The sequence below is a fragment of the Theropithecus gelada genome, chromosome 2, assembly GCF_003255815.1.
Source record: "Theropithecus gelada isolate Dixy chromosome 2, Tgel_1.0, whole genome shotgun sequence".
NCBI lineage: Eukaryota > Metazoa > Chordata > Mammalia > Primates > Cercopithecidae > Theropithecus > Theropithecus gelada.
The window spans coordinates 25,427,916-25,446,853 of NC_037669.1; the positions used below are offsets into that span (position 1 = coordinate 25,427,916).

At 38.8% G+C, this 18,938-nt stretch overlaps 1 protein-coding gene across 2 annotated transcripts in view; it reads left to right on the forward strand.

The window, feature by feature from the left end:
- The first annotated feature begins 3,697 nt into the window (after positions 1-3,697).
- Positions 3,698-18,938, forward strand: part of ALCAM (activated leukocyte cell adhesion molecule) — a 211,354-nt gene continuing 196,113 nt past the window's right edge. For both annotated transcript variants that reach the window (XM_025375048.1, XM_025375049.1), the window contains exon 1: positions 3,698-4,478. In XM_025375048.1, coding sequence (XP_025230833.1) covers positions 4,406-4,478 — 73 coding nt within the window. In that variant the 5' untranslated portion in view covers positions 3,698-4,405. The remainder of the gene's footprint in view (positions 4,479-18,938) is intronic.

Sequence of the window (18,938 nt, forward strand, 5' to 3'; positions counted from 1 at the left end):
TTGATGGCACATAATTTAGTACAGTCTTTCTCCCGTAGATTGTTCCCTCACTTTATACTTCAAAGTTATCACCTTGTTGACTAGGACTTGACTCATTCTTTGTGCCTTTCCTAAACCTTAGTCTGCCTAGACCAATCATTGAAGACCCAATGGATACCCATTTCATCTTCTCATAACATGAACCCTTGTAAGTTTGTTTGAAGGTTTATATTCTATTAGGTATTTTTTCTCATCACTTATCATTCATTCACAAAAATTTATCAAGTGTCCAATCTATTTTTAAAGTATGGCTGAACATGTACTCACCGTAGGTGAGGGTTGAAGGAGAGAAGAGTGAATCAGATTTGTTGCATGCGCTTGAATTGTATACAATTTTGTTCAAGGAGTAGGAAGGCAAACAAAACACAATGATATACAGTGGTAGGAACAAATGTTTTCAGCTTCCAAAACTATCTTTGTTGAAATTTCATCTCCAGTGGAAATTTTGTGGTGACTAATAAGGGGAGAAAAACTACTTCCATTCTTCAAATGCACACACAATTGACTTGGCTATGTTGTCACATACTGATGGGATTAAAATTTTAGTACAGGGAAGGGGTCCTGGCCTGAGCCTTGGGAATCCTGAGTCCTGATCTCAACAGACCCTAAGTAGGAAACTTGCCTCTGGTACCATGTCACTGCTTTGAGCATATCATCCTGATTGATGATGAATTCCTTTATACTTAAAATACAAAGCTCTTCTCATGTCCCAGGTAATGTGAAATATTTTCCCCCTGGATAAATGTTATTCATTTTTCCCTTTCAGCAAGATGTGCCCTTATGATGCTCTGATGCATGACTAAACTATACAATAAATATTATTGGAATACTATGTATTCTCAATTGTAACAAAAGTGACTGTGATCTACATGTAGCTGGAAACATTCTTCCTCTCAAGAATTAAGTAAGATGGATCCAATCCCACATTGACTAGATTTTGAAAGATAAATTCTATTATATTACTTTGTGGAGCTTACATTCTCATGTTTATTTCTAACTCTGAGCTCTTGCTTATGCTACATTATTTCAGTTTAGAAATGGTCTTGTCATCTCATATGCACCGTACCTGGCCTATGCAGATAGGGTGTGCTGCTTCATTAGTAAATTTCCTTAATGAAAATGTATGTGAAAGGATGAGAGAACTTACGTTTAAATCAATCACCCCACCAAAAAAGCCATACATTTATTGTTATGCATTCTTGATAAGCAAAGTGGATAGTGATGAGCAAAGTAGACTGGAATTCAGTTCAAGAATAAGAATGCCTAGGGTAGAACCCTGGCTTTACCATTGCTATGAATCATTGCGTGACCTTGGAAAAGTTGCTTCAAGTCTCTGAGTTTTAGTTTCTTCATGAGTAAAATGAAGATGAAAATAGCACCTCCTTCAATAACTTTTTATGAGGGGAATACATCTAATTCATATAAATTGCTTAGAATATTCTAACATGTAAGTGTTGCTAATTAATAGATCTAACGACCTTTGAACATTTTTAAACTCATGCTTTGTGTGGTTGCCTTTGCCCCCACTCCCAGGCCAAATTTCTATTTTAATGGTTATTATTTTGTTTAATATAGAGCAGTTTCACCATTATTTTTTTATGACCAATAGCCTTTGGAGTTACTATTCCAAGTGGTTCATCAAGGCATTTTCCTAAACTAGGACATATTCCTTTCTAAAAACAATTCTGGAAGCAATGGACTATACATTCAAATATATGTTATACATATGCACATATATATATGCATGTTTATGTGTATGAGTATAATATGGACATATTTGTATTGTCAGTTGCCCCCAGAATTCCATGTGTTTGTGTGTTTGATCTCATTTGATCCTCACGGCAATCCTATGAGGCTAGCACTATCACCACTTTTTACAAGAAAGGAGACTGAAGCTTAGAGAGGTTAAATGGGTTGACCAAGATCCTACAGTTAGTGTCAGAGCCCAAATCAGTCTTCCTTTTGCAAATCTACTTTTAAACAATTAGGCTGTATTAACTCCCACTGCAAAATAGAGGAGGTCAAATAGAGGGTTCGCGGGCCTAGGTTAAACATATTGTTAGGACGATTTATTCTAATATACCCCACTTATAGCTACAGTGAAAAAGAAAACAATTCCCTAAAGGAATTATAAAGGAGTCCATGGAAATGCTAGCATTTCAGCCAAACTTAGCTCATGGAATATAGAGTTAAAAGGCATTTGCCTCCTAGCGATAGCCTTCCTGTTGATTCATAAGATGCAAATGAAATGTTAATGTTTAAACCAAGTGGGAGAAACTACTTATTTTGAGAGAGAAAAAAAATATAGTATAAGAGTTCTACTCTAGAATATTGTTAATGTAAGAAGAACTGGACGAACAGGACAAGCAGGCTTTTGAGAAAAATTACAGCTGAAGATGGGGCTTAATAGTTTAGAGCACTAAAAGATAAATACTTTAAAAAATCTGTGTGTGTGTGTGTGTGTGTATGTGTGTGTGTGTTGCGAGTCTCCAGTCTCGCTGGTAACTCGCAGTCTTCTGATGAAAGTGCAGTATGTAACGATTACTAGTTGGCATCCTCTACTGGAGACCAGTCTCACAAAAGGGTGACCCTGTGATGCACGAAAGGCTATTTAATGCCCCAGCGAAGTGCTTCAGGGACCAAGATTTTATTATTCTTTGGTGATGAGAGTTGTGATCCTGCATCCCTGATTTAGAGCCACTTAGGGCTCCGACAGCTCCACCCCGGTGTTCTAGAGGAAAATATCCCTTCATGCTCTCTGCCTGATTTGAAAGCGACACAGCTTCCCGATGTTCCGCCTGGGAGGTGGTTCAATCTTTAGAAATTGCCTGAGAAGCCTGTCCATCTGCTGGAGTGCCTGGTTTTCGAGAACCGACCAAGATGGACTTGGCTTTTAATCTGAAATAATTTGATAATTTTCTGTCTGTAACTTAAAATCACCGCTTAACTCAACGTAAAAAAGTGGCAAGCTTTCTAGAGGACTTTTGTAGACATTGGGAAAATCCGTATGACGAAGTACGGTTTAGAAATTCCGGATTTAATTTCCCCCGGGAAAAACAAATATCTTCTGTTTGGTACCGGGCAGTCGACTCACGTGGTCTTCCTTTAAAACAAAGTCTATGCCAGCCGGGGGTGAGGGAAGTGGTGGGAGTGAGCAGGGGGAGCAGAGAGATTCGAAAAGTACAGGAGGAATCAGTCCAGTACGGGGATTGCCTCTGCCAACCAGTAGCTATTCCTGTTAACTCCCAGGAAGCAAGTTTCCACCTTTGCCACTTCCTCCTGCCCTTTCCTTTTCCCTTCACTACGGCTCTTGGACCCAAAGTTCGCTCCCCACCGCCACCGCCCTGCCCCACTATTGTCTTTACAGGACAGAAGGCTGCAGCAGCACCGCGGAGAAAAATCCCTGAGGAATGAGTCAGTGAGATGGGCGTATGGGTGGAGGAAGAGGGCAGTCGATTTTTAAACCTCAGCGAGGGTGGGTGGGCCGTTGGAAGCCAAAGGCCTTATCACTACCGCGCTGCAACATCATAGAAAGTGTTAGTCCCAGGGCTCTCCCGGGCGCGCGCGGCTCCTGTGCTTTCTCCTTATTGGCGGACCTGGACCTGGGGGCGGAGCCGCGGTGAAACCCCGCCCACCCGGACGCTAGGACAGGGGCACATGGTTCTCCCCGATCCCGGAGCTGGGCTCAGGGCTCGGACTCAGTCCTGCAGCGCCTCTAGGCTGCGGATCCTTGCTTCAACCACCTGCTCTGCGCCGCGTCCGGGGAAGTGGGGAGGAGACCGGAGGGAGGGAGGAGGCGGGGAGAGGAGGAAAGAGGCAGCTTACACACGCCTTCCAGTCCCTCTACTCAGAGCAGCCCGGAGACCGCTGCCGCCGCTGCTGCCGCCGCTGCCGCCGCCACTGCTACCACCGCTGCCACCTGAGGAGACCCGCCGCCCCCCGTTGCTGCCTCCTGCGAGTCCTTCTTAGCACCCGGCGTTTCATGCACATTGCCTCTGCCATTATTATTATCTTCCCAAGACAAGGAGAATAAAAGAAGATACCAGCGAAAAGAACCGCTTACACCTTTCCGAATTACTCAAGTGTCTCCTGGAAAGAGAGGGTCGTTGTCCCCGGAGGAGCAGCCGAAGGGCCAGTGGGCTGGTGTTGAGCGGGAGGGAGGAGGAGTTGGGGGCATTGCGTGGTGGAAAGTTGCGTGCGGCAGAGACCCGAAGGTGCAGCGCCACAGCCCAGGGGACGGTGTGTCTGGGAGAAGACGCTGCCCCTGCGTCGGGACCCGCCAGCGCGCGGGCACCGCGGGGCCCGGGACGACGCCCCCTCCTGCGGCGTGGACTCCGTCAGTGGCCCTCCAAGAAGGAGGAAGAATATGGAATCCAAGGGGGCCAGCTCCTGCCGTCTGCTCTTCTGCCTCTTGATCTCCGCCACCGTCCTCAGGCCAGGTGAGCAAGGGCCTGGGAGCAGCCCCAGACAGACGTGGGCCTGGAGCAGTTTCCTAGGTCCCCGTCCCAGCCTCGCATCCCCGAGGCAGTGCGCCTAGGCGCGTGGATGAGGTAAGGGGACCTCTGTCCCGGCACAGAGCTGTCCCCGGGCTCGGTCACCTGTGCCGCACGTTTGGGCTTGGCTGGTTGGCTCAAGTTTGGGCATGAAGCTGGGGAAACTGGGTGAATCTCCAAGAACTTGGGGCTCCGGGGTTGTGGCTGCAGGGGCCAGTGGGCAGGATTCGCCTGACGCTCTCCGCTTGTCCCTGCGACTCCCAGCTAGGCGGCGGACTCTCGCCCTCTGACAGTTCCTCCTGTCTCTGGGTATCCAAGTCCACGTCACTGCGCCCCGAGCAGTTTTTCTTTCGCTTCGCTCTGGGATGAAATAACTGCCGGCACTTTTTCGTGATAAATCCCCTTGTAACTTCCCCTTGGTGAGCTGAGGAAGGGATGGGAGGGGTACAGAAGGAGAGGACTTTAATCACCCCCTCCCCCCTACGCCCACCTTGAGAAACCTACTGATGCTGCAAATCGTGGTTTCAACGTTCCCCACTCCGGTCCCCGTCCATTGTCTGGGCGGGTGGTGAGTGTAAGGGTGACCGCAGGCAGATAACACAGCCTGAACAGGAATTAGTAGCTAGGTCTGGGAGACACCTCAGTGAGACGCTTGTGAATTTCCAGGACCTGCTCATAGAACCTCAGTTCTCAGTTCTGTACTGAGTCTTAGAAGAGAGAGAGATGGGGGGGAAAAAAGGCAAAATTCCCAACAACTAAAATATCTCGCGGGAAATCCCTTTCCGCACCCTCGGGGACGTCCGCTGGCTTTGGTATCCTCAGACCCGCCTGGCGGCTGACACAAGTTGTTCCTTACAGGGTATTCTGTGCGCTCACAGTTGCCTGACAGAGCAGCAGGTTCCTTTGCTCCCCTAAACTGAAAATTTGGGGGATTTTTTTTTTTCTTTGAAGTTTTTATTTCTATCCCTGCGTAGACAGTTGCCAGTTAAACTCCTACTTCCTGGTATGTTGGCCTGTTTGTTCTTAGCTTTTTCTTTAGTTTTTATCAAAGAAAAACCTCCCTTCCTTTTATCCGTGCACATCCCTTCAGCTGGCGGCAAGCTCAGGTCACAGAAGAGGTTTGAAAGCCTCTGAATCTCTCCCAGGAACTGGCGAGGAGAGGGGTTTGGGGGCCAGAGCCTGTGGAAGAGATTACAAGTGTTTGTGAGCTGCTGCTGCTGCCGTTGCTGTGTGTGTGGGCGGGAGGAGTGCCCTCTCCAGATCTCTTTATTAAAGTTACATTTCTGGGTGAGGTAATGAGCTCACCTGATGTTTCTGAGGCTAAGGGAAAAAAAAAAAAAAAAGGCGTCTGCGTTCTCTGACAAATCTCGTGCTCTGGGGCGGGGACTGTGAAACCATAGTTCAAGCGGATTTAAAGCAGGTGTCCCAGTGTAACAACGCTGGGGAGGTAGATGGAAAGGCGAGACCCCCCTTGGGCCTGGCACAGTGTGGATTTCACTTTTTCGAGATTCCACTGTCCTATGGAGAAAAGGACACTTCGGAGCCAGGGAATGAGTCAAGAAGGGAGGACAAGGGTGATGTCGGTTTGTAAGATGCAAACGTCCACACGCCCAGAGTTTGTTTCCGATTAACCCTCTCGATACTTGGAGAATGTAATCTCACCTACGTCCACACCCCTGACCACACGCACATACCCAGTTTCCTTTTCTGTGCCGTCACAGGCGGGCCACGTCGCAGGATAGGTTTTTTCTTTTTACACATTTAACTGCTAAAAGGGGGAAAGTTCCGCTTTCAGACCTCCTGCGCGGTGATTCTTTTGGCGCCACAGGCTCGTGTGTCCAGGGGGCACGGAGCTGCGCGCTTTCCGCGAGCGGCTAGCCCCGGCTCACCGCAGCCAGCCACGGTGAATCTGAGGATCCGATGCTCTGGACCCCTCAGATCCGTGGTTTCTGTGAATTACCGAGCTGGCATTGCCGAAATTCTCATTGCAATATCAGTGTGTTTTAAAGGGAAAGGTTACAGCACTAAAGGCGCCGTGTCTACACTGAGGAAGCAAGGCTTGGACAGTGAGTGCGCCTCCTTCGGAGCCCTCTGAATAACAGAGCCCGGTGGGGATGCGGTGCCAATAGCTGGCTTCATTTGAGGGGGGTAACTGACTTCCCCGCCGGCCACCCTTCATTTCCGGAGCAGTTTTAATAGTGTGTGTCCAGTTGTAGAGGTCAAAAACTCGAGTTTGTGAAAGTGCTTCCCCGGGTCTTTTGGCCTGTAGTCGCTACACAGTCATTGATATATTTTAGGCGTGCCACGTTACCTGTTTTGAAAGGAGAGGAAAACGAAAACTGAATTCAGAGATAAAGGCAATGAAATGTGTGTTCAGCATCCGAGGTAGCAATAATCTCATTATTCTTGTAGAAAGAGCGTCAGCCTGTGGTGACATTTTGTATTGCTTAAAAAAAAAAAAAAAAAAAAAAAAAAGGCTTTTCTGGATTATTTACAACACGGAGGTGGGGCGCTGCAGTTAACTCTTCACTTGGGTCATCTGTGTGAACCCCTCGATGGGATTTTTCATAACTACTCACTGATAAAAGATTCATCCTAAGACATGATAAGACATGAGCACACATAAAGCTTTCTTCAGTGGGATATTATGTTTGAAACATATCAATTGATCTCAAAAGGACTTGGGAAAGCATCAACTCAAATAATGTTCTTTCAAAGACTATTGATGTAGGACTACTAACATTGATTAATTTAAAAACTGAAAACTGTTTAATAGCCAATATATATTATTTTTTTCCTTAAGGATTTATTTAATCCAATAGCAATTTACAATTTAATGAAGTATTATTTGCAGTAAATTGCTTTTCTAGGCTTTCTTCAGGACATCTACCTTCAGGCACTTAAGCAAATCATTTAACCTTTTTGGGCTTCAGTTTTCTCATATAAAACAAAAAGACAAGACTAAAGACCTACACTCTGAAATGCCTCCCAGCTCAAAAACTCTTTGTTTCTGAAGTCTTAAGGTAAAAAACCAATTTAGGCAGGCACAGTCATTTTTCAACACTATTTTTCTAAGGATCTCAGTCTAGACAAAATTCATATAAATTGTATTACTAGAAAAGTATCAGTGGACCCCAATTTCTAATTTCCTTTTTTTTTCTACCTTTAAAAATTCATGATAAAAATTCATGATAACATCTCTGCCTACTCTTCCCAGCCTTAGTAGGGGGGAAAAAAAAGCGTGAAGGAGAGAAATTAGCCTTCCACTCTCCTGGGAAAAGAGGACCCAAAAGCAGGAAAGGATAGTAGGCCTCAGAAAGCCCTGCTAGTGTAACCCATCCCTCCTGCAAGCCAGCCCCTATTTAAACTGCACACATAGTACCTAGAATGAGATATAAATGATGGTTTATGCTTAAATGTTCATGTTACAAAGCCTCATACTGTACATCCTAAAGTTGCTCAACAGGGAAGTTGATTTGCAACATGGTTGTAAATGCAAGACAGAAGGAAATAGAAAATACTAATACTTTTCTCTTGTTTTAAAACTTGTAGAAATCCAAAATATCTTGTCTTACCAGATTCCAAACACTTTCTTACTTTGTAGAAAACTCAAACTAGCTTATCTTTTTAAATAGACATTCAGATGAAAATGCATGTCTACCATTGACTTATCAAAAAGAAGAACATTAATAAAAACCCATTTTAATAGTCTTGTGTTATTAGAAAAATTTTATATTATAGTCAGTATTCATGTGTTGAGTTTTTAACTATGTCATGTAAGAGTGTTGTGACCTTGGGAAAATTATTTTTCTGCTCTTTTTCATTTCCCGTCTGTGAATTTTCTTTCTGTGCAATGCATGGTTCTGATTGAGATTAGAATTCCCTTGCTCAGCATTTCAAATTTTTTAAGTAAAACATGCTATATTAATTAAGGGTTTTATTATATTGTTAATAGAATAACACTCTTTAATTTATTCCACTTAATTATCACTTTTATCATTTTATTAAAATAATGGAAATATGTTTTTTTTTCCTCTCTCTTTTTTCTTTTTCTCCCTCAAATTTTCATGCCACTAACCATGGGCCTTTGTAAAACTTAGTACCACCTAAGTTGTCAGTATTACTTGGTGTCAGATGACAGCAGTTTGTCAGATAGTATTTTAAATGCTTTGTAATCACCATGTTTTACATTTCCAAACACACTTCTTTCTGTTCTGGCCATTTATTTAGAATAAAACACCATCAAAGAGTTCTGGCTCCCTAAAGGTATTCACTCAAGTAGACACATGCAATTTACAGCCCAGATATGCAGACGATCCACTTAGGTATAGCTATGATAGAAGAGTATCTCTCTGTCTCAAAGTATACATAGAAACTTAAATGTAATTTCTCACTAGGTGTTATTTTTAGTCTTCATTGTTAAGTTTTCACAAAGGCTCATCTCATTTCTTACACATTATGTGCGTGACACATGTATGTGATATATGAAGAATGAACTAACTTACTGGAATACTCAATAATGGTTTCTCGGGAATGGTGGGTCATAACATTTATTTGGTTATTACTTTTGGATTTCAGCTTAGTTTATTTTCAATAAGAAATGGAAAAAATCCATTTATACTTTTGATTAGTTTTTTTATTAGGGTAGAATTTTCCTTTCCTTGTGGAGAGTAAATTCAAGACTAAAATAGATATTCTATATTCAGGAAGAGGATATTGCAGGCTATTTGGTAAGGTTACATCCTACAATTATTACAGTCTCCCTATAGTACGTAAAACATTACTATACTTTTGGAGTTACTGATATTTTCATGCAGCTAATTTCTCTGCTTAAATAATAAATTTTACATTCTCTTTTCTCCCTTATTATTGAATGGAATACCTTATATATTTCAGATAGGCCTAGTTCCAAATGTGCTGTGGTGTTCAGTAATTGTTTTATGCTAACCTATTATCATAGCCCATTATTGTAGTCTATGTTCCAAGAATGAAATTAGCTTTTAATGCTTCCTCTCTTACTTATCCAGTCAGTTCTCAATTATCCATTCAAATGAAGGGGGAATCAGAGTTGTGCACAATCCAAAACAGCTTCTAACCAAAGGCTTACTTAATTTGACTTTGCATTGAGGTACTTCAATGAACATGTCTGTGCTTGTCTGGTCTAAGAATTCATAGTACTTCAACACAATGAAACTAAACTGATGGGGAATAGGCTAATCAGAAATTAGCTGTCCAGCTTTTCTGATTTGCTTCTCTATTACTGTTATTATTATTGTTTTAGCTCTTTTCTGTATCACTTAAGGAACTGATGGAAAATCTTGGCCCAAGTAAGATGAAAAACATCTATGAGATGAAACTAAACCTTTGCAATCTTTTCAAATCATATAAATATTATATATTCTTGATGTTCATTCACAGGAAACCATACTATGATCATGGCAATTGCTGTAGTCTTCTGGCCTTTGCTCAATGACACTTCCATTATGAATAATTTGTTTAGCTCTGCAAAATCACATTCCAAGTTTTAGAAAAATTTTATCCTCACCTGGCCCTTTTTCTGAAGCAAGTTTTTTATTACATCATATGAGTTCCCATGAATAAATGAATAATAAAGCAATACCCTTTTCATGGTATGAGTTGGGTTGGCAGCCAGGTAGATTGACTCTCCAGTAGGATATTCACACACCTGCTTTTAGAAAAAAAAAATTGCTACTTATCATGGATTATGGGGCTACTGTAAACAGTGAAAACAAGTAATATCAAATCCATAAATGTTAGGAAGATTGGAATTTGTAATAAAAAAGACTTTATTTTTGATTACTTTAACTTATTATGAAGCTCTAACCAGAGAAGTTAACTGAATTTGTAGATTAAGATATCAACCAGCACTCCAACACAATGTTTTCTTGAGGGAGATAAATCTCAAATATACTTTCACCTTCGAAATTGATGTAAGTGGTTTTTTATCCTCTCCATCTGTATAGTTTTAGAGAGTCTAGATTGCCTTATTTGAACTGTGAATGAAAAAAAAAAAAAAAAAAACTTTCCTTGTACTTACTTGCCTTTGGTGCAGAATCAACATTGGAATGTTGATAATGACTAAAATGAGTCTTAACTTTTCCCGTTTCCTTTTCCCTGTACTTGTCTTTGCTGTAGCTTTTACCACATCGTATTATGATATTAGTGACTTTTCTTTTTTCAGTTGAACATAAATTTTTTGAATACCAAATATTATCTTTGTCTATGTATCCTCAAGTCTAGTCAAGAACTTGACACCTAGAAGCTGCTTAAAATTTTTATTTTTATTTTTGCATTAAATAGAGTAGAAGCAATGCATCTGTGGAGAATTAAACTCCATATGGCAGCACCTGACATTCATGGATTACTAGGAAATTTTCTCAAGAAGTTTGGGAGTTGGGGATATAATATGCTTACTGAGAATTGAACTGGAAAATAAAACCATCATGAAAGAACAGAGTGGGACAGGCCATCAAGACCTGATGGCACTTTGGTAGTATTAATGAAAAACAAAAAGAAAAGAACATGTATATTAGTAAAGGACCTGTGATTAAGGATGAAAAAGGCTTTGGTTATTGGAGAAACAGAAAAAGTAGAGGAGTTGGGCCAAATATGGTTATTGATGGTATTATACTTAATGAATCCGAACACTTTCTTTTATGGTGAAAGTAAGTGGCCCCTCTAACTGGCAGACATGACTTGCCCAGTCTCCGTAACAGGTATAGCTTTTTTGTTGAGATAGATAAAACTCATTATTAAGAACCTAATTCTGGGACCAGGCTCAGTGGCTCATACCTATAATCCTAGCACTTTGGGAGGCTGAGGCGGGTGGATCACCTGAGGCCAAGAGTTCGAGACTGACCAACCTGGCCAACATGGTGTAATTCCTTCTCTCTTTTTTTTTTTTTTTTTTTAAAAAAAACAAAACCCTAATGCTCTGAATATTCAAGTCATATAGTAAACTTTCCCATGCTGGGATTTCATGGTCATTAAGAAATCTTCTAATTATAATGTGAGGTTTTGTTTTTTGTTTTTTTTTTTTTTGTTTGAGACGGTGTCTTGCTCTTGTTGCCCAGGCTGGAGTGCAATGGTGTGATCTCTGCTCACTGCAACCTCTGCCTGCCGAGTTCAAGCGATTCTCCTGCCTCAGCCTTCCAAGTAGCTGGAATTACAGGTGCCCACCACGATGCCCGGTTAATTTTTTCTATTTTTAGTAGAGACTGCATTTCGCCATGTTGGCCAGGCAGGTCTCGAACTCCTGGCCTCAGCTGATCCACCTGCCATGGCTTCCCAAAGTGCTGGGATTACAGGCGTGAGGCACCACACCCCGCCCAATGTAACATCTTATATAGCCAATTTACAGTCAGAGGATGCACTAGCTGGAAGAGAAGCATTGTATTTCCTTGGCAATAACTGCTCTTATGTATACCAATAAGCTGGTTTATGAGATTGTCTAGTGAGAATCCATCCCTAAAAGATGGGAAAATGGTAAGCAGCCAAAAGAAGCCTCTGAGCTTTCAGGGTCGAAACCTACACATTGAACCCTTCCAATTTCAGCTTGTTTGAGGTAAAATCAGCTAACCATTCCCCAGGTGACACCTATGGTGTCATTTGTTGTCAACTTCTGTGTTACCTACTATAGACATTTATTTTCTTTCTTTTATATCTTTTGGTGCTATCTTGCTTAATATGCACATTATTAGTAGGTTGACTATTCATACATCTTGGTGTGCCCAAGACCGTCCTGGTTTATGCCTCATGTGCTGGTACAATTATTAATGGCATCCTTTTTCATTTTCAGAAGTGCATCTTGGATAACATATTATACAGGCTCCACAGTAATTTGTAACTTGTCTGTCTATATGTCTTGGAGTACTTCACTGTAATAAATGCACTCTTCATCCTAACCAAGTATATATTTTTAACCCATTTAAATTTAATTATCAGCTACAGTGAAATACCATTAACGGGTTATATTCCCCTTTCATGTCACGTATAAGAAAGAAAGATGATGTGAGGTTGTAGCCTCTAGAATTCCAGAATGTTGTAGATATGAAACATTAAAGATCCCATGGTTTGGAATGGAAACTAAGGTGACCTCAGATGCCAAGGGAATAATTTTGTTTGAAATTCACCTGGGAGCTACACTTAGCTACAGGGTTATTTAGGGAAGAACTATTTCAGTATGAGTTTGAATTCTTTTTTGCAGCAAATTGTACAACTTCCATTCTGTTCTTCTACGAGATTTCTCAGTAATCACACTACCAATTTGGTTCTTTAAAAAAATCACGGATGTTGAAGGAAGTCCTAGTGTTCTTCTGTACATGTAAACTAAGTGGTATCAGTCAGAAAAGGTGACCTGATATGGCAGCCAACAGTATGGCTAGGACACAGTTGTAGTCGAGGGTGTGACAACAGCAAAGACACTTATTGCAGAAACGTTGACCTTGCATTAACAATTTTCACCTTCTAGATCCTTGGGTAAAACATACGACCTTTTGAGAGGCTCAAGCAGTGTTGAATAAGAATACTGTCACTTAGAGTTAAAACCTTAACTCTCCCCAAAGTTAAATTATGGAAAGTTCAGTGTGTGTGAGTGTGTGTGTGTTGGGGGTTGGAGGGAGAAAGAAAGACAGAGAGACACACAGAGAGAGAGAGAATGAATTCTGAAGGATTAGAGGCATGCAATTTATTGTCACAAGTTAAACTATGGTAAAAGAAGGGTTGTTGGAAAAATGAGAATGTTCTTTTGATGATCGTTTTGTTTAGCCCCCCATTTGAGAGCTGAAATAAATGAAACCACAGGTTAAGAGATTACCTGAAATCCAGTAGCAAATTAACCACAATTCCTAGTGACATGTTTTCAGTTTCATTTGTGCCTAGACTCATAGATTAAAGGTTTTGACCTGTAAAGAACCTAAAAATTACTTAACTACTTGACTAAGGTCACATTGTTGGCCAATCCAGAATTAAAACGCATGTCAATTCATCATTCAGCATATATAACAGCTTTCAACAAACATTAATGGAGTGCTCAATATGTACTATACGTTGTGCTTAGGGACATGGAAATAAACTAATTACATTCAAGATCCTGTCAGTCAAAGACGTTATGTTCTCTCAGGGAAACATATCAATTAATTAACTTTATAACTATTTGCTAGAAATTTTGGTAAATATCACAAGAACAAATGAATAGCATTTTACAACAAAGTGGCGAGATCTAGTCTGGGGTTTAGGAGAAGCTGAGAAAAAGGTCTTACAGGAAGTGATATCTGAACTGTGCTGAGGAATAATCTAGCAAAGGATGTGGGTTGAGGAAATAACATGACTAAGGATGCTAAGGTGGTAAGAAACATGGTTTCTAACCCCTGGAGTTGAAAATGTGCCTATCTCTTTTCAGGAAAACTAAAGAAGCTTTGAAAGTTGAGGCAAAAACCAAGGATTTCTTGAAGTTATTCAAATACTTTCTTGTAATCTCCCTAATTGAGTTGCCAGTTGTGGGATCTAGAAGAGGATTTCTTTGTCTTAGTGAAATATTCACATATTAGTAAATATTTGTATGTATACCTCCCTACTTAAAAAAATAAAGTGGAAACATACGATATACATCATTTTGTACCTTTCCTTTTTCACTTAGCAGTACATTTTGGAGATTAAAAATTTGTCTCCTAGCAGCACATATAGCTCTACCTCATTTTAAAAATGGGTGTATTGGATTTTATTGTACTATCATCATTAATTTAACCATTTCACAAGTTCCTGGAAGTTTAAGTTGCTTCCAATTTTTTGTTATTACAAACAAGAGCCGTGAACATCCTAATACGTGTTATTGTCCATAGAAGCAATTGGTGACAATTGTTGGTAAAATGTCTTGGAAGTGAAATTACTGAGTCAAAGAATATGTGTTTTTCATTTAGAAAGAAATTCTAAAATTACTGTCCAAAGAGTACACATCTTTAAAAAACATCCCCAAAAAAGTAAGAGAATGCCTCTTTCTTAAGCTGTCTTCATAAATCTGTACTATTATATTCCTCTTTTTAGCCAGTATAATCAGTTGATTTTAACTTATTTAAAGCTTATTGGAAAAGTTAGAATTATAGGAGTAGTAGGCATACACACTCACATACAAGGCTAAAGCTGTATTGGTGCCTAACTTTATTATATATGAGATTGGGCCAAAAATGGGAAAAGACAGTATTTACCATGAATTTTTATTATTGTTCTTTCCACATAAGATTATTAACTTTTAGAACATAAACTGTGTAATTATAAGCCATCACTTCTTCCATTTTGTAAGATTCATACTCTGTACAATCAGGATTACGAGGCAGCCATATTTGAGTCAAAAGTATATTTAATACCGGTTTTCAACACAAAGAAATGGTTTCCAAATATTTGTATTAGTCCGTTGTAGGTACAGTATACATTGTATGGGTGGTCTGACTAATGCCACTTTGTAAACCCTGTATAATAGTCATTACTAAACAAACTTCAGTTATTTTTAAGTAAATCATATTTCGAACAATTCTTCCAGCAAGTTTAAGGCTTAAGTAAAACATCTTTTGAACAATTCCTCCAACAAAGCTTGTCAGAATTTTTTATAAACTGATAAAAAGTATAATATTTTACAAATATTTTTAAAAAATCAGTGCCATTAAATATTTTTCAGTCTGTAATTTTTTAACCAATTAAGGAAAGTAGGAATAAAATCTATTTTAGTCACTTTTATATAGAAAACAGCAGTATGTATATGATTTTGCCAAAACCATATGGTATATACTGAAAGTAATATTTTTAAATAAATGATAAATATTCATAATGGCGGTAATGTTTTTATGCACATACTGTAATTTCATGAATAAAGCAGTTTCTGCCTGGTATTTAGTTTTAAATGTTCAAATTTGGGGCACTTATACTTTATTCTGCAAGCATTTTCCCTACCTGGTGATAGGTATGACACTTTCTAAGAAGAATGTTTATGGTAATTATAAGGTATAGGTTTTATATTTTTGCAGAGATGGTCATGGGTCTAAGTATGAATAACGGTTTTGATGTCAGATCTAAGAGTAAAATGTAATATATATTTGGATTTACTCCATTACACAAATCCCCATATTCCACCCAGCCTCAATGGATGCTTGCCTAGTTCTCAAATAGTTTTTTTTTTTTTTGAAATGCTTGTTTAGTATAAGATTAAATAGCTTGTCTTTTCATACTAGAATGGCAAATACGTATCTGTTCATTAAAACAAAACCTTTATCCCCTCAGCTGATTTCCTCTTTGCTGTTAGAAAATGTCTCCTTTCTAAAGAAATTATAAAATAGTGAAAAAGGAGTAGGGTTTCAGGGTATGGTTTAGAGGTTATAATTTTCTAGAATCCATCCGAAGTATTTGGTTGAAAATGATTTGAACTGCTTGACAAATGCTTGTTTAGTATAAGATTAAATAGCTTCTCTTATCATACTAGAATGGCAAATACGTATCTGTTTATTAAAACAAAACCTTTCTCCACCCAGATGGTTTCATCTGATTTGATGGTAGACAGTATGGCCGTATCTCCGTGGTATTAGAAGACCTATTCTCTGCTTGCGCTTCGTGAACTCTCTATGCTCAGAGACTCCAGACTGTCAATGAATAGCATAGATTTCTTTATATAAGAGCTCAAGAGCTTGGGCTATGGATCAGAGCACAGGTTTGCTTTCTAGCTTTTGTCTGTTTTTTCATTTGTTAATTGAGGATAGCAGTATTACTAAGTTCATTTGGTAGGAATATTCAAGAAGGTAATGAGTTTATATTATGTTTGTCAGTGCCTGGCACATTGTAGACACCCAACCAAATAATAATCATCATGAATCACATTTTTCAGTAACATAATAATGTTAGTTATTCACATCAGAAAAACTTGTGAAATACTTCATTTTACTGATTGAGAAACATTTCAGTTCCATCTGAATATATTTTGGGCTTCCATAACAAAACTGGAAAGTATATTTTATTAGAATGTTTCATAATCTCAACCAATGTCAAGTAACCTTTCAGTTTTACCATTTTAGGAAAAACAAAAGAACATAATTGAAAATTATAGCTTTAAAATGTAATTTTCCCCAAACAAAAAAAAAATGAAAAAAAGTGTTAAAATTATAAAGACATATGTAATGTGCTATATTATTCTCAGAAACTGACATTATTATATGTGTTTCTGTAATCTGAAAATATTAGACCTTAGAAAGAAAAATTTCCGATTGTTATCATGCAGTCATTTTGATAATAAAATTATGATTTTAAATACATTATTTCTCAAGTATAATTCAATAGAGGGAGCTCCACTACTTTCCTTTTATGAGCACTGTAGGATCCTTCCATTTATTATGATTTTTCCAGTGACCTCTAATTTAATAGTGAACATTATTAAAAACCTATAATTTTAATATTAAGGATATTTTGGAAATTGAATAGTATCCTCTTTCTATTCATATAATTCAAAAAATGCTTCTATAATAATATGTATTTTAAAGCCCCAGTTCTTAGTTGTTTGAACTTTTTGCATAATAAATCACTAGACATGATTAAAGTAGGTATACTCTTGAGAAGCATACTTGAATATACCAAGGCCTCAAAAGAGAACAAAGTTTATTTCTAATGATAAAATAATGCATGTTTTCCTATTAATTTTGTGGTAGCTATTCAGTTAAAACCATTACATATTTGAATAGTAGAGGAAATCTTTTAAAATTACTCTGCCTAGATTTTTAACCAAATAGTTATAGATTTCCACATGGAAATGGTCTATACTCACACATGGAAATGGTCTTCTTTCTTTTTTATTTTCTTATGTATTCTCTTGATTTAGATAACCCCAAATTGTATTTTCTTTTTTTTTTTGAGGCGGAGTCTCGCTCTGCCGCCCAGGCTGGAGTGCAGTGGCCGGATCTCAGCTCACTGCAAGCTCCGCCTCCCGGGTTCCCGCCATTCTCCTGCCTCAGCCTCCCGAGTAGCTGGGACCACAGGCGCCGCCACCGCTCCCGGCTAGTTTTTTTGTTTTTTTTTTAGTAGAGACGGGGTTTCACCGTGTTAGCCAGGATGGTCTAGATCTCCTGACCTCGTGATCCGCCCGTCTCGGCCTCCCAAAGTGCTGGGATTACAGGCTTGAGCCACCGCGCCCGGCCCCAAATTGTATTTTCAAGCTAAGTTAATATTCATCATCTTATCTATTATTACTTTACCTTTTAATTTTGTTATAATGAAAGAAGTTGTTGGGTTGATTTTGTTCAAAAATTTATGATTTTTTTCACAAATCCACTAACATGGTTAAAAAATTTAAATGGTTTCAATTTTATAAGACATCTCCTAGGATGTTTCTTCATAAGGGAGTTATTATCCACTCTGTATATGACCCTGTCAATTCATTTACCTTTTATGAGGTTCATTTTTCTCATGGAAGTATTGTACCATGTGATTTCTTCACAACTCAAAAATTCTAAGATTCACAACTATACTTTGATTTAGAAGAAGAATATGCACCCACACTTGTATGTTTGAATCAGTGTTGAGCAATAATTTTACCTGAAGTCTAATTAAGAAAAAAAATTCAATGATGAGCCTCATTTTTAAATTTGAAAAGGAAATGATTTTATTACATTCTATAGAATATTGTATAATATCACATATTAGACCTCCTAGTTTATTACTAAAATTATATCAGTAAACGAAATGATCCAGTTGTCTGCCATATTTAAGAATTGCCAACATAGGAACAGATTTAAAACATCTCATATTGAAATTAGATTATCTGTCATGATGGTCATACTGGGAAGGGAGCTTTGTGATAAAGGCCTGTGGGTTCTTCATCACAGTTTTAACAAATCACAATTTAAAATACTTTTTAAAGTAAGTGCCCATTTTATTGTGCTTACTTTCCATTATAGATTAGAGTTTGAGAATATGGTGTCTGTAGCCAAATCGTATAGTTTTGAAACCTGTGTCTCCATTCTCCAATTTCCATTTGGGTGGCATTGGGGAAGTTGCTCAAACCCTTTTCTGTACTAATCTATGCAATGGGAATAATAGCACCTATCTTGTAGGATTGCTGTGAAAGTTAAATGAATTAATACACATAAAGTTCATTAAACAGTGTGGTTGTCAATAGTGAGCTCTTAAGAGGTGTTAGTATTATTCAAGTGTTTAAATAAATTAAATCTCAGTTAATCTTTCCCATTTCCCCAAAATATGATTATACACCCAACTGATTCACATAGATATTACATATAAAGAAAAGAGGCCACAGGTTCAGAATTACAAAATTGTCAGCTGTAGCTCCCCTCAACTCTACCTCTCTTTCCACTCAAAAAATAGAATACGAATGAGAGTAATGTCATGTTATTTATT